The following is a 15,022-nucleotide window of genomic DNA, read 5'->3' on the forward strand; positions in this document are numbered from 1 at the left end:
TTAAACCATTATAATACCCCAATAGAGTAGAAAAGGAAATTGTGATATATATTATGGGCAAAATATTTTAAAAGTTTAAAAATTTGAAACTTGCATTATAAAGAACCATAATTTGCAATGTACTTGTAAATATTATAAATTATTTTTAATATTTTAAACGAATAACATTCATGAAAGCAACAGTTACTTATATCAATATATAACAATAATAACTAACTAATAGTTAATCACTCACCCAGTGAGACACGCGCCGGCACTGCTCCTTGATCCAGCCAGAATGATACCCATGATACAATGACCAACATACAGCATGGTATATAAATTTGTATTAAGTAATATGAGAATTCTCGCTTGAATAGTAGATCGACTTTGAGGCAACTGTATTCACCTATGAGTATACAAGGTATATAAAACGTGTCAAACTCAAAATGTACGGGAGGATGTCTTTAGAGAGGTTTCGATTTAGCAGCTTTTGGCTTTCGTTTTGCTTAAGTTTTCACGCACACACACAGTTTTAGTAGGTATATACACACAGATAGATATCCAATACACGGTACAAAGAAATGCCATCCAATAAAGAGGGAACATAAAAAGTGTCTTGCTCGGAAATTTTGCCAAGAAAAGAAATTAAAACGCATTTACAGACCAGTTCGAGTCCTTTAGGGTATGTACAAAAAGTGGGTTTTCCGAAACAAAATGAAATAAAATAAAATAAAACAAAACCGAAATAAAAAGTGGGTGAAACATATCATACAAAAAACGGAGGGGGTGGCGTTTGGCGGGCTTAAGAAGACATAATGTATTTACAGGAAAACACAAAACTCAGTGGGGAAAAGGGGGTGGCGGCACACAGACAGTGGAAAATTATAAAATCAAATGAAAAATTGCATCATAGGCAAAAAGTATCAACATGAATTCAATTTTCTGACTTTTGCAACAAAAATCTTAACGGAAATGAAGTTCGACGGCTTTTGTGTGCTGGTTCTTGTTGTAGGTTCTGATTTTCATTTCATTCGCTTCCGCTCGACAGGCGCTTCTGCTGCCACGCCTAACGCCCTACGCCCCGCCCCTTTGCGATGGCCCACGCCCCTTTCTTGTGCTTCATTTCCGTTAATTTGTTGGCAAAGCGTTCCATACTCTTCAAGACAAAGTTGTTTATTATTTTACATTCTCATATTTTTTTTGTTTTCTGTTTCTCATTTTTCGATTTCGGCGATTTAGTTCGTTGAGCGTGTGCTGTTCGCGAATACTTTTTCTCTCAGTGTCTTAACGTGCGGGTACTCATTTGCCCTGTTTGCATTTAACTGCTGCGTGTGTGGTTTATTTGCTCGGCTCTTTGGTCTGGGTTTTGGGTCTGGGTCTTTGGTCTGGGTCTGAATCAGAATCGCAATCGGAATCTGGGTCTGGTACGCTCTCCGTAAATCGCATCTGGAACAGTTCGCACTGCGGCTTTCGCTTTGGCTTTGGCTTTTGCCTTTGCTTCTGGCTTCGCAACTGGCCATCATCAATCAAGCGATGGCTCTCGTTCTCGCTCTCTCTCTTGGCCGAGATTCGACACTTGAGCTCGATTCGAGAGTTCGCCGAGCCGAGCCGCTTGGCTCTTTAATTCCGTTCAACGCTCATAGAAGATATAAAATTAATAAACTTTATGTGAGCAACTAGGTTCAAGGCGATCTAAGAAGATCTAAATTGCAACAACTACGCAACGTCTAGGTGGAAAAAGTCATATTTAGTTGAGGTTAAATATAGTTGAGCTAAAAATGAGTTTGTTTTTTTTTTGTTTGGTATTTTTTTTAATCATGCTAACTTATTTGTGGATGGATGATGGGGATGATGGCCCTATTAAAGTTGAGTCTTTGGTTGCCGTTCGCTAATTGGCAAGCAAACAGACTTCGTGTCAGCAGGTTTTGGTTTGATTTAGGTGGAGGCTCCCTCCTAACTAGACAAATACGCGGCTCTGTTTGCTCGGGCTGCCGTAAACTATCCTAATATGCTGACACACAATTTGCCAACTTGTAGAAAAATCTGGCCCTGTTGTTTGCCTCCATTTCCACTTTCCACTTCCACTTCCTCTTACACATCTACATTTTTCTACAGCTACGGCTTCTACATCTACATCCACATCCTCGTCGCCATCATCTTCGGTGCAGCGTCTTTGTGCAAGTTTAAACAACGTCGCAGACAATTTCCTCGATTAATTTACTTTCCGCACGGCTTTTGCCATTTTTGCCTTCATTTTCCGTTTCGCATTCGATGGGGAATCCCCCTTGGTCCTCCACTGAATAGTTGTTCGCCAAGGTAAACATTTACTTAAAGCGCGCGCAGATTTTAAAGTGCTCATAAAAAACAGCAAGGTAAACGATGAGTATGGGTGTGAGTGTGGGTTTTACAAAGTGTGGGTGTGGGTGTGGGTGTCTATATATAGGGGCACGTGTGTGCAAGCGTACAAAATACATCGTAAAAAGTTGGTTCTATGCGTTTCGGGCATTGATAACGGCCCAAAACGATATGCTCATTGAAATGGCGCATGTGTAAACGGCATCTTATGAAATTCGCTACGTCTATATTATATAAATATATGTGTGTGCGGGTGTGTGTGAGTGGCTGTGGGTGTGGGTAATTGCGGGTGTATGTGTGTGCGATGAAGTGGTTATGGGTCCGTTTATAATATTTTCCAGTTGGGACCCAGCGTTTACGATATGGTTAGAGCTAAAGTTAAACCACTTGGCATGCAATCTCGAGGGAACACTTATTACAAATGCAAACAAAATACGCAACGCAGCGAGGAAACGAAACAAGCCGAGAACGAGTAAAAGGAGCATAGTTAAGTTAAGATTATATTGATGGCGAAAATCGGCTGAAGGAACACTGTCGAACACACATTTAGAACGCACGTACCCGTGTTGGTTTTACTGTTGCAGTAATCAGTCAAGAACTTCTCCAGCGTGAAGCGAGGTAGGTGTAAGTTCTTCACCACCTGCACCGGATCGCCCTCCTTCCACAGGAAGACCAAGTCGTTGGTGGTCCAGCCATCTGAAAGAGTGGATATTGTGTTACTTAACTAAAACAAGAGGTAAATATTCCCCTAAGAATGGGGGTTCATAGCTTCATTACTTAATTAAATTTTAGCTCTCACAACTTTAACTCCCCAAAATACCATAAAAACCCTTGAGGCGGAAACATAAAATGCATGTGAAATAGTTTTAGTTGTAGGTACTTTAAGTTAAGGAAGTTTGAGTTATGAGAGTAGTTCAGAATCTATTTTCAACTATAAGAAATTTAAAATGTTTAAAGATATAGGACCATTTTTTACCATTTCCATTTTATAAATTTCATTATTTGTGATAAAACTCATTACTGTTAAAATCTTTTTAAAAATAAAATTAAGTATTGGCTAATATATACATTCAAGTTTATTTTTACAATAAAATTGTTGTTTGTTTTTGTGCAATTTTTGAATACACCCAAAAATAAGACCATTATCGATACTACATTTAAAGTGGATTTCTTTAAAAACTAGAATCGGGGTATACTGCCGCAGAAGTCTCATTCTCATTCTTATGAATGTTAAAAAGTAAATATTCCGAATAATAAAATCTTTTACTTACAGCTCGCCATTCTCAGTGAGCAGACCTGCCTGTCCAGTGGATATAGCTTTAGGTTCATTGGGCAGGCCAATGTCAGCGAGATACGTATACTATATAGCACAGAGCCGTTGGGGAAGATGCGAATATACACATTGGGCATGATAATGTTGTGAAAGTGTCCCTCCTTCTCATTCGAAAAGAAAAGATCGGGCATCCACACGCGGTTCGCCTCCGTCAGGGTCAGATATTTCAGTCGACCTGCAGAGATAATGAAGATATTGTAAATTCTCTGTACAATTTATATCTTCCCCCAAAACTTACCCTGGATATCGTCGAACTTGAGGCGCTCATCCGTCCACTGCTCACGGAAGGTTAACTGCACACTGTACTCCTGTTGGCGTTTTAATTCACAGATGGTGGTTCAGGTGGGCGGTGGATGGTGTTGGTTGGTTGGTGGGTGGACAGAGTGAAATTCTCATTAGTAGACGAAGTAAATTGGGAGCTTTGCGGGAATTCAATCTCAACTACAATGCAAATTTCGCTTTGTCGAATTGAAAAGGGAGTTCTTTCAAGTTTTCTTTTCTTTTCTTTTCAATTTTTTAGATTGTGTGTTAAGAGGACTTTTGAATGGGGGGTGGCTTGCAGTTCGATTTATTTAATTGAATTTGATTTTTGGTTTGGAGGGGCTTTAGCTTTACGTTTGCAAAGATTGTTTTTGTTTAAGTATGAAAGAGCGAGCAAGGCGAGGCGAAGTAGTTGTTATTTGTATAACTGAGTGGTATATATTGATATTCGTATATATATATTATATATTTAGAGAGTATGGTGGTTAACTGTCGTTTGGCTTGGGTTTCTGCTAGTTTGAAATGTTCTCGGCATTGTTCGGGTTGATGGTATATCTTGTCATGGCTAATAAATATTTCATTTCTGAGCAAAATGCAACCAAATGCCTCATGCGACGTGTTGCACACTCAAAGTTCAAAAATGGGCAAGCAGGCTAAAAGCAGGCAAAAAACACATCAAGACAAAAGCAAAACGAGCAGGCGAAATGCAAGGCTTCTTATACATACACACATTCCAAACCTTGAATAAATTCTTTTCTCTTAAACAAAACCTTGAAATTATATGTTAGTTTAACTTAAAAATATCTTAATAATTCCTTAATTCAATAAAAGCGTATCAAAAATATAGTGGCAAGAATTTGTTATTTCTTTGAAAACGAGTATTAAAGTATGAGATAATAAGACTTATAATTAATACTAATGCTTAGGTGACTTCTATAAGCTGAGTTATTTAAACTTCAGCGGAAGTCAAATGCAATATTAATTAAGAATAACTTTCTAAAGTGCATGCTTAAAAAACTAGTTTGTAAGTTTGTTAAAACTCATGCCATTCCACAAGAGATGGGACTTAAAGAAAGTAAATGGGATTTTAATTAAAAGATCAACCAAATCCAACTAAAATTGCATGGAAACTCTGTTGGTTTAGTAACATAACATGTTCGATATTTATCTCGTGATTTCATGAATCCCAGAAAGGGGAAACTGTTATTGTAAACACTTGCCAATTAAGCAAAGTGAAAACAAATAAATTTGAATAATTATTACAAATAATTGCTTTTTATTTATGACTGTTTTCTTTATGCATTTTAACGTGGCGCAAATTAAATGTGTTGTGAGTTTTTTTTTGCACCAGCCGCTGGCTGTCGGAGCTGTCCGCTTTTTACCCGGGTTTTTCCTGACAGCGGAAACCGAACTGGACAAATGGAGATTGTGAATGGTTTTCCCATTTAGTTTTTCTGTTGGCGCTGGCATGATATAATATCTCATTGCTTGTACTTACAGTTAGCCCTGTCACAGAACCTAAATAGAGCTGGAACACTCTCGTTTTTATTCGTGTGTGTGGTAAGCATTTTCAATGGGTTTTATTTAGCCCAAAGCTGGCTGCAATAAGGTGGCTTAAAATGATGAAGTTAAGTGAAAGAACCGAATCGAATCGAACGGAACTGAACTGAACTGAATGAGCGCTGGTGTGGGCGGCATTTGTGGACTGTGGTTTCGATGTCGATGGTGCTGATAGTGGTGGTGGTGGTGGCGGTAGTGGTACTGGTGGTGATGGTGGGTGAGAGCGTCTGTTTTTGTCGTGCGGTTGTTCCGACCTAAGCCTTAAGTCTAGCCTAAGTTACAACTAAAACTTAGTTCATAAAATCGTGGCTTCGATTGCTTTCGCTTGGCTCGCTGGCAGTGGCATCGGTTGGCGGTGGAGAGAAAGCTAAAAGCAGGTTCTTGCTGTCGTTCGAAAAGATCGAAAATCAAAAGGGACCTCAAATAATAGGACGTATTTTTACATATTTTTGTACAGGTACTGGGAGTAGTATTTATAGTATTATATTTCAACAATACGAGTACACTGATATTGTTAACATATTTGGCTTGCTTAAGTTGTACAGGTTGCAGATATATATGTATATATTTGTAAAGACAATTTACAGATTCCACTGAAACAGACCCGACGAATCGGCGCAATTCGACTAAGTAATATATTTTACACCCATATACGCCCACACAGACACACCGAAGGACATGTATTATTAATGCAATTATTTAATAGGCCCAAATTACTGGATTAACTTTTGTAGACACACACACGCACGCACAATTAGAGCAAAGTGAGAGTAAGCGCTTGGGACTTAATCGTTTGTAACTGTAGCAGTTGAGTGGTCGTGTTCTTTAACTTTTTTGCAGTGCTTCAGCCGGGACTCACCATTTTGTAGTCGTCGATTTTGGAAATGGAGCGCAGGAACATGTTCACTCTCACCGTGGTGACATTATTATCTAAAATCAATCATCATATCAAAATCGGATCTATTCTCATTCCTTTTTCCGCCTTCATAACGCCGAATTGTTCTTAGACTAGTTATTATACTTACTAGCTAACTAAAATTGCTTTACATAAACTGGCTTAATTTGTACAATTTTGATGAATTTTCTGTGTGTATGAAATGTGTGTTTTCAAATCAAAATCAAAACAAAAAACTGATACAAAAGAAAACACATTTGCATGGGTGAAATTGGAAAATCGAATTAATGTGTAGAGAAAAATGTCTGCATGGATCTCATTGAAGAATGAAATTGGTTGTGGTTTTAGTTTTTTTCTGTTTCATACCTATGTTTTTGTGTCTATTAAAATCTATGAATGTATTTAGTTTTTTCTAATTGCATTTACTTGTTTCCCGTCCGTTCTGTGTATTATTTTTGTTATAGTGCTTTTTGAAAAATGCATGCCACACATTTTCAATTAGTTTTCCTTCTGTTGCCTGGAACGGATTTATTAAATTTTGCTTTCAAATCATAACGCATCGAGTAATTTCTTTGTCACCGGGTTAGAATAAAAGGACAATTTTAAACTTAACTTTGTTTGGAAGGTTTTCAGGGCAGAAAAAGGGGAGTTGGAAAAACAAAGGTTGGGGACACACATACAAAGCACACGATAAAACTTAACAGTTCACAGTTGAATTTATTTTATCACTAAGTACATAGAATAGCATAAATTAAACAACATCGTTTATTTCACAGATAAATTTTTGGTTAAAAAGCAAATGGCACAATTAAAAATAATTTTCATAATTATCAGACGAAGGCTAAATAGATGGCTTGCACCACTCATCACAGTTATAAATAATTAGTTAATTAATTAATAATTATTAGTAGAAATTTATAAATTTATACAGAAAGGTAGAGAGAGAGCGTAGTGAAGAAAATTAATCTAAGTTGGATTATTTTATGTTTTGAAAGAAAGGGATAGAGGCGATAGGCAGTGAGAGAGAGATAGAGACTGTGTGGGAAAGAGAGATCCAAAAAGACATTTTTTCACAATGTTTTGTAATTCGTTTGATTGACTACAAAACAGCAAACTCAATGGTTTATTTTACACTTTGTTAGAATGAGAGTAAAATATAATATAAATGCAGTGAGAAAATTCGAGTTACCAATGCAAACTAACAAACCAAAAACTCTAATTTTGAATGCAATCGAAAATTCGATAACTTAAAAATGAACCAATTAGTGAGTTTTGCTTTCGTTGTCTAAGAACCCAAACCGAAGGCAAATCTAAGGTAAATCAAATAACTCAAGTACGAAATCATACCACATCGATAGTCAAACAAGGTATTATGTGTTATAGATACCAATATCAGATAAAGTATAGTACGTTAGCATATATATATATAAATATATATTTAATATTTTCCATGTTTATACATATAGTTTTGTATCATTTCGAGTGTCTGGGTTGCTTTTCCCGACGCCTAACAGCAGTAACTCGAGTGGAGGAGCAGAACACAGCCTAACACAGAGATGGGTCAACATTTGGGGCATCCACTTGGGGTCAAGGGTCGGGGGGACCTGACTTTCTATCGGGTTTTTTAATTTTGGATTTGATAGTTTGCGGATGCGCCGACTTACCATGGTTACATCATCGATTTTCGATATACTCCTAACGAATATGTTGACGCGCACCACAGCGGGACCATCTGCAGGCGATACATGATAGATAGACATATTCACCGATTTGCACAATGTTTTCAATGTAATATACTACAAATTTTAACAGCTGCCGCAGGGTCCAAACCCCTAAAAACAAACTTAAAATGACCAGCGAAGGAGGCGAGGGGCACCTCCTTCCATATTCGGCAGTCCTTATGCCTTTATGTTGCTCTCTCTCTGTAATAAAGTTTTATTTTATAGCCTTCCTCCCGGTTGTTGTTTTCCTTTTTGCTTACTTGCTAGGATACAAAAGTTGCTAAGCAAGTTCGCTTCCAGTTTTGCTTACAAAGCTAAGCTAAGTCAAAGAATATTTTCTTCTCGATTTTTGTTTCGTTTTGTTTGCGTTTTTTATATACCTAAGTTAAGCTAGAATTTATGTACGTTACTAAAGTTGCGTTGTTTGTCTATGAGTTGTTTTTGTGACCTTCGAGGGTGGCTTATTGGGGGGGTTCTCTACGAATGGGTGGTGGGGGGAATTTGTTCGTATGTGTGGCATGAACGGAATACAACAGAATCTGTGTGATTTGCTCCCAAAATGCCGAGGGGCATCGTGGCTTGTGCTAATTGATATGCCTTAATAGTTAATATTTATCGAGCTGGCAAGTGTATGGATTGTATTCATTGGCTTATGTGTCGCTTTTAATGACCATTCCCAATCGGTGATTCAGGACTACAAATACGTGGATGTTATTGTGCCGAGCTATTCTCAAATATTTATGCGGCCGTTAAAAAATTAATAATGTCATTGCTGTGGTAAAAGTCAACATGACAACAACAAAATGAACTGCACACGAAATCAAAACTTTACTGGTAATTAAAATGGGAAAAATCGCTCGAAAAAACTGAACACTTGCAACAGGGAGCAATTGATGGTTTTAACTTGGGTGGCAATTCGATCGATTTTAAACAGCAAACACATGTACTTATTACATAAAAACACGTTAATTGACAGTTCGAAAGTCATATAACTTTGGAGCACTTGAACAGGTTTATTACCCAGGACGTATTTAAAATAAATATTATTTGATGGGATTTTAAAATGCAAAAAATATTTTTTTCACTAACTGATTTTAAACCTGATTATTGTTGGCTTGGTACTAATAACACAAAAGGGTAATGGAAAATCACAGGGATTGTTTCCAAAGTGCTAATTAAATTAGTATTAAATTAAAGAACCTGTTAAAAAAAAATAAAGGAAAAGCATCGATCGCAAGTAACTAAAAAAGTTTCGAATAGCCCACATAAGTAGGCAATGATTTTTTCCATTCCCAATAGGATGTGACTTTTATGAACCTAGCATGGGTATTTGCTTTTAATCTTTAATAAGACACAATAAACACAGCTTTGTTATAACAAAAGGAAACGGAAACGAAAACAGAAGTGTACAAAAAAGAGGAACAGGTATGAACTGCCGAAATGTGGCAAAAATCAAACGCAAATACTTAGCATCGGATGTACATATATTCGCATTATATATTTGGTATGTATCGAGAGAATTAGAGAACGAGTCAACGCAAAACGCAAAAACAAGTGTGTGTGTAGTAGTAGTTAGTGTGTGTGTGAGTTGCAAGGCTACCAAGACAACTTTCATGTTTTCTAATTTCTTGATGATGAGGCAGAGTGAGATAGCAAAAGACAGAGTGAGAGAATCTGAGCGAGGGTCTTGTGGGGGACAATCTATCGATTTCGAGTGCCGATATCGAATTTACTGGCTCCGATTGCAGGTGCGACTTACCATTTTAATATCACTAATCGTCATAATACTGCGTACGAATAGATTGATTCTGACTATGGCGGGACCATCTGGCATAAAGTTTGGTTTAAACGTGAGTTTTCGACGTAAATGTAAAACGGTTAACTTATTGAGCTGATCTAACTAGGCTAAATAATGCTTCGATCTGATTGGCACACTAAGCTAAGTTAGAGATGATTTGGTATTGGATTTCGTTTAACTTAAGCAAAGGCTTACATTAGCTAAAAGATCCATAATTTTGTTATACAGCTTTCCTACAGATAGCTTTCTCCAATATATTTACATATTGAAAACGAAAGGCCAACAAAATTATTCAAAACAAATAAAAGTTGAAACAAAAAGATTTACTAAAAATTATTTATGGTTCGGTTAAAATATTTAAAGGGTAGCTTGAATTTATGCTCACCTGTGCCATTTATTCCGGATGGTCGTATTCGGGCGTCGTATTTGCCTGCACCTAAAATTTGATCTAAGACTTTTTTCTCCTTTTCTCGGAAATTTATTTTGGCATTATTTGCTCTGAAATCAGGATACGGATAGGTACGCATGTATAATTTAAAAACGTTTGCTTCAGTTAATCGGGCAATTTGAATAATTAAATATTAAAATGGTATTGAAGTTTTGGAAAAAACATTAGCTGAGCAAATTGTTAGTAATCTTTTGTTCGAAAAATCGCATAAAAGAAAAGTTTTGCATAAATGTACAGCAAGTTATTGTTCTCTCTTTCAATAATAAATATGTACAAATTGATTAAGAGTGTGGAAAGTGCTCGTTTCATCGTTATCGTTGGTATTATACACTGTCGCACTTATCAAAAGCCAAGGCAAAGTCACATTCCTGCTGACTCTGACCTCGACTTGAGCGTAAATAATTCCAAAATTTATGCTCCGACAAAAAATTACACGAAAATTAATTACATTTTAATGAGGTGTCCTGGTGGAGTGTGTGTGATACAGGATATGGAAATTCAAGTGGATGAAGGCGGCTAAATGGTGGGCGTTTGTTTCTGAATCAGCAACAACTGAAAAGCAAACTACAGCTCACGAATACACTACTAGTTCAGCTTGAATTCACATTAACCAATATGTGTATACACAGAGAAAAATTTAGTCCCATATAAATTAATATGAGAAATGTCTTTCATAAAATATATTTAACTTTGAACTCTTAAAAAAATACAATTGTTCATATGAACAGATTTGGAATATTATTTGCACAAATTTAGTTTAATTTTATTAATTAAAGTTAAAACAGAAATTAATGCCTTAAGAGAGCTTACTTTTATGTAATTTTATTATGTTGTCTTGCAATATATTCTTGAATACTAGGCAAAAAGGCAAGGCTTTTCTCAGTGTATACACAGTTGCTTTTGGTTAAATGTATCGTCATCACTGCTTGGCATCGCGGGGCGTGGCTGGCCCAAATTAACGGCAATTGTATGTAAATCGCATTTTGAACGCCACTTGCCGACCAAGTACAGTGTGAAACACGCGAAACGAGAGCCGCGCGGCGAAATATTAAGCAAAAAATAAGTAAAGTGTAAAACGAATGGAAAGTGGAGCGGGAGACAAATTATGAAGCGATTTACATTTTGCAGCTACTGTTTGCGAGTGTCGTGTGCTTGTCTGAGTGCAGTGAAGCCGGGAAAGCGAGTACTTACAGTGAAGCACTGCACAGGCTGGCAAAGTATAGGATCGCCCAGAAATAATGTCCGCTGCCCATGTTGGGGGTGGTGGTGTGGTGTGCCGTGCGTCCTGCTTCCTGGATGGGGGGCGTGGCAGCCTCCTGTGGTGGGCGACCTGGAATGCAAAATATTAAGCAATTAGCACTGAAGCCTAAATTGAAACTGAAACTGATTGGATGATCACATCGATAGCATCGCCGCAAAATCAAAGTGTCCATTGAATAATTTCGAGCTTGCCAAAATTCCTCTGATTTAACCGACTCTCAGGTCTTGGGCGACGTGTTAAATTGAATTGGCCATCGAATTAGGCCAATTAACATGCCATTTGGCTGTCTGTGCCGGTGCATCAAATGCAACAATCTCAATCTATGCAACACACCACACACCTCGTCCATTTCGGCCTTTGTCGGTGTGCTAATGCATTTTGCGTATGCAAAATGTGGCCATAAATGCAATTAATTCTGCAATACTCTCGTGCCAAGGCGGGAAATTGAAAATTTAAAAGGTCTTGACACCGTAATGCTGCTTTAATCTGTTGCCCAGGGAATCCATTATGCTGGCTCGCATTCATGAAAAATGCAAATTGCAATCGCAGCTCAACACATTCAGCCGACTATAAAAGACTATGCCAAGGAATTTTTTAAAGCTGGATATCAATTACAAATGCTCTTTCAGGGAAAAAAGTAAGTGTTGTTATTTAAAGATGTTTGTAATTATATATGCGATATACAAAGGAACTTAATAAATGGGATGCAAATGCATTTGCTTAACTAAACTCAAACATGCATTTTAATTCATTACATTAATTATAAAGCTGTAGTATGAAAATTTTCTCCAATTAAGAATTTCACCTTTGTTGGTTTAATTAAGTTCCTGAAGACCCCGGCTTTCTACGGCTTAAGCATGTGTATTTATTAATTGGCCCTCTTAATACCAAAATCTCTGTTTTGCAGGATGCCCCAAACAATGCAAATTGCCTTTCGATACCCTGAAAATGGCACTCTTCGCTCTTCTCGCTTTCATTTTGCAACAATCATTATGGTCAGGGCATTTAAAACAATGCCAACAATGACCGGCAATATCCCCGATATATGTACATATCTGCTGACCAGCTTTCAGTCGGCCGGAGATGCAAAATGCCGAGTTCAGAGAACAGAATACAGAATACAGAATACAGACTACAGAATGCCGAATGCGAAATGCGTTTGCGTATGCGAATATTGGAATCGAATTAATCCTTTATAAGCATTTTTCTCCACTCCAACGGACGACGTGCTGTGCATGGGCGATAAGTGCGTTGTGGTGACCAAATGCCACGCCCACAACTGACGCCCAAGGAAGAACACACATACTAGCACCCAGCACACTCACTAGCACACACACAGCCACCCAGCAACCAACGCACACACGCACTCTGCGGCACATTGGCGTGGCCATGACCGAGTGGGGCTTTCACAGTTGTTGCTGCCGCCAGAACCCCATGCAAATAATCAATTGGTCGAAATTGGAATGGGCTCTCAGAATGGCAATGGGTTCTCGGTGCGGATTGGCAACAGGCTGCCCCGCTCGAAATTTGCATTCGTGCTGTGTTAATTTGCCGCTGCTGCGCCTGCAATTTTGTGCCATAAATACATGCACCCAGTTGCTGCAGCTGCAACATCGCCGCTGAGTTGAGGACATGCACCCAGGCGGTCCTGGTATCCTCCTTCTCCCTTCTTTCTCCTTTCTCCTCCCCCCTCTTTCCTCTTTTCCCCATTTTGTTTTTTGGCCCGCTGTCAAAGAAAGTTAACAATGCGACTGCGACTGCCAAATGTCCCACATTTGCAGCTTGCCAAGCGGTTGGCGCCAATCCCCAGCCCAAAAGATCCCCCCTCTTCACCCCTTTGCCTCCGCTTTTCCTCCCCCTTTGCCTACCCCTTGGACAAGAAAAAAAAAAGGACTGCCGACTGTGTGTGTGGTGTAAATGGGTTTACTTTTATTTCATTTGTTTGTGCGTGAGTGTGTGCATGTGTATGTGTATGTTTGTGACGAGTCGACACACTTTTGAGCTTGGCAATGTTTTTACTGTTCGCCACCGACAATAAAAACAACAACACTTGTGCGCTTGTCTACCTCAGCGCCAGCTTTTTGAGCTGTTTTGGCCGCTTGTTGTTGCCAAGCTGCGAGTTGAATGAACGTGCAAACTGGGAAAAATAGAGATTGAGAAGGCCGAAGACGGTAGTTTTGTTAAATTTGAGATTGCGGAATCTCCACCTTGTTGGTGGTGATTTGCGGTTTATTTTATATTCCAATCATTTTTTTTATATAGCAAGGATTGCTTTGGATTTGGAATCAAAATGAACAAAACTTAATCAACTTATCTATTTTGATTAGCACATAATATCTTGTTGGCTCGCTAAGTGCGTATTACTTACTAAAAAATTTGGTAATTTGTTTATATCTTTATAAAATTATATAAAAATGAATATAAATGTTTGTATGCAAGCATGGACTTAATTTAAGAAACTCGTCAACTGAACGACTTTAATTCGTTTTAGCAAAATGTACCCAATCTTAAAAAGGTAATTTATAGATCCTTAGAACTATTTATAATCTTTTGGTTGTGTCCTTTAGCTGGGTACTTGAACGGGCTTTAATCTGATAAACGTAGTTAGATATATATTTTAAATCTTTTTAGATTCATAGATACTTTGGTATTAATTCTAAGAGAATTTGTAGACAGCTCGTCGAACCGAGCACATTTAAATTCCAGTTGGCACTTGAAAAAGATTTTTCCGAAAGCTGATTTATGAGGCTTAGAGTCGGCTCTTGACCTATGGCTTTTTGCTGATCCCCAGCAGCATTATTTTTTGCAGTGTCCTGGCCAAAAGAGCGTGCTGTATGTATGCAATCTCAACGCACACACACAAACGCAGGCCGTACAATCACATCCCGCACATAGTCGTATATATTTTTTGCGTTTTATGCCGCTCAGCGGCGCTTGTAGCTCGTTATGTTGATTGGATTTTCTGCCGCCCGCACCAGAAAGTAGTCCACACACACACACACATCCAAACACATACACACCAACACATATGAGCGCCCCACGGATACACACGCACACTATTAAGGCACTTGCGATGGCTGCTGAATAAAGTCAAGTGTTGTATGTGATGCTGTGTGCGCCTGTGTGTGTGGGTGTGGGTGTATGCGTGAGTAATAAAGCTGGATTCATTTTGTTGTTGTTTTATTTGCTGCCCTTACGCTTTGCTCCTCGTTTTATGTATGCAAAAAATTTTACACTCTCGTTTTCGCCATATGATTTTGTTTCTCTCTTCCTGTCTCTCGTTCGCTTTATTTTTCTGCTAAATTGTAAGTAAGTGGGCTTAGTAGCATTTTGCCATTTAGGACTCTTTCGCTCGTGTATGTGTGTGTGTGTGAGTGCGTGTGAGTGATATTCTGCAGCCAGGATTTG

At 38.2% G+C, this 15,022-nt stretch overlaps 1 protein-coding gene across 6 annotated transcripts in view; it reads right to left on the reverse strand.

Annotated features, from left to right (window-relative positions):
* LOC108101075 (glutamate-gated chloride channel) overlaps nucleotides 1-15,022 on the reverse strand; it is a 40,157-nt gene that overhangs the window by 7,411 nt on the left and 17,724 nt on the right. For 3 of the 6 annotated variants that reach the window (XM_017205273.2, XM_017205269.2, XM_017205270.2), the window contains exons 2-8: nucleotides 11,545-11,683; nucleotides 10,291-10,403; nucleotides 9,867-9,934; nucleotides 3,909-3,978; nucleotides 3,609-3,845; nucleotides 2,899-3,033; nucleotides 236-388 (exon numbers count right to left, since the gene is read on the reverse strand). In XM_017205273.2, coding sequence (XP_017060762.1) covers nucleotides 236-388; nucleotides 2,899-3,033; nucleotides 3,609-3,845; nucleotides 3,909-3,978; nucleotides 9,867-9,934; nucleotides 10,291-10,403; nucleotides 11,545-11,606 — 838 coding nt within the window. In that variant the 5' untranslated portion in view covers nucleotides 11,607-11,683. Of the gene's footprint in view, nucleotides 1-235; nucleotides 389-2,898; nucleotides 3,034-3,608; nucleotides 3,846-3,908; nucleotides 3,979-6,350; nucleotides 6,422-8,050; nucleotides 8,119-9,866; nucleotides 9,935-10,290; nucleotides 10,404-11,544; nucleotides 11,684-15,022 lie in introns of all 6 variants that reach the window. The other 3 variants (XM_017205272.2, XM_017205268.2, XM_017205271.2) reach the window with 2 other exon arrangements.

Source organism: Drosophila ficusphila, unplaced genomic scaffold (assembly GCF_018152265.1).
Source record: "Drosophila ficusphila isolate 14025-0441.05 unplaced genomic scaffold, ASM1815226v1 contig_791, whole genome shotgun sequence".
Classification (NCBI taxonomy): domain Eukaryota; kingdom Metazoa; phylum Arthropoda; class Insecta; order Diptera; family Drosophilidae; genus Drosophila; species Drosophila ficusphila.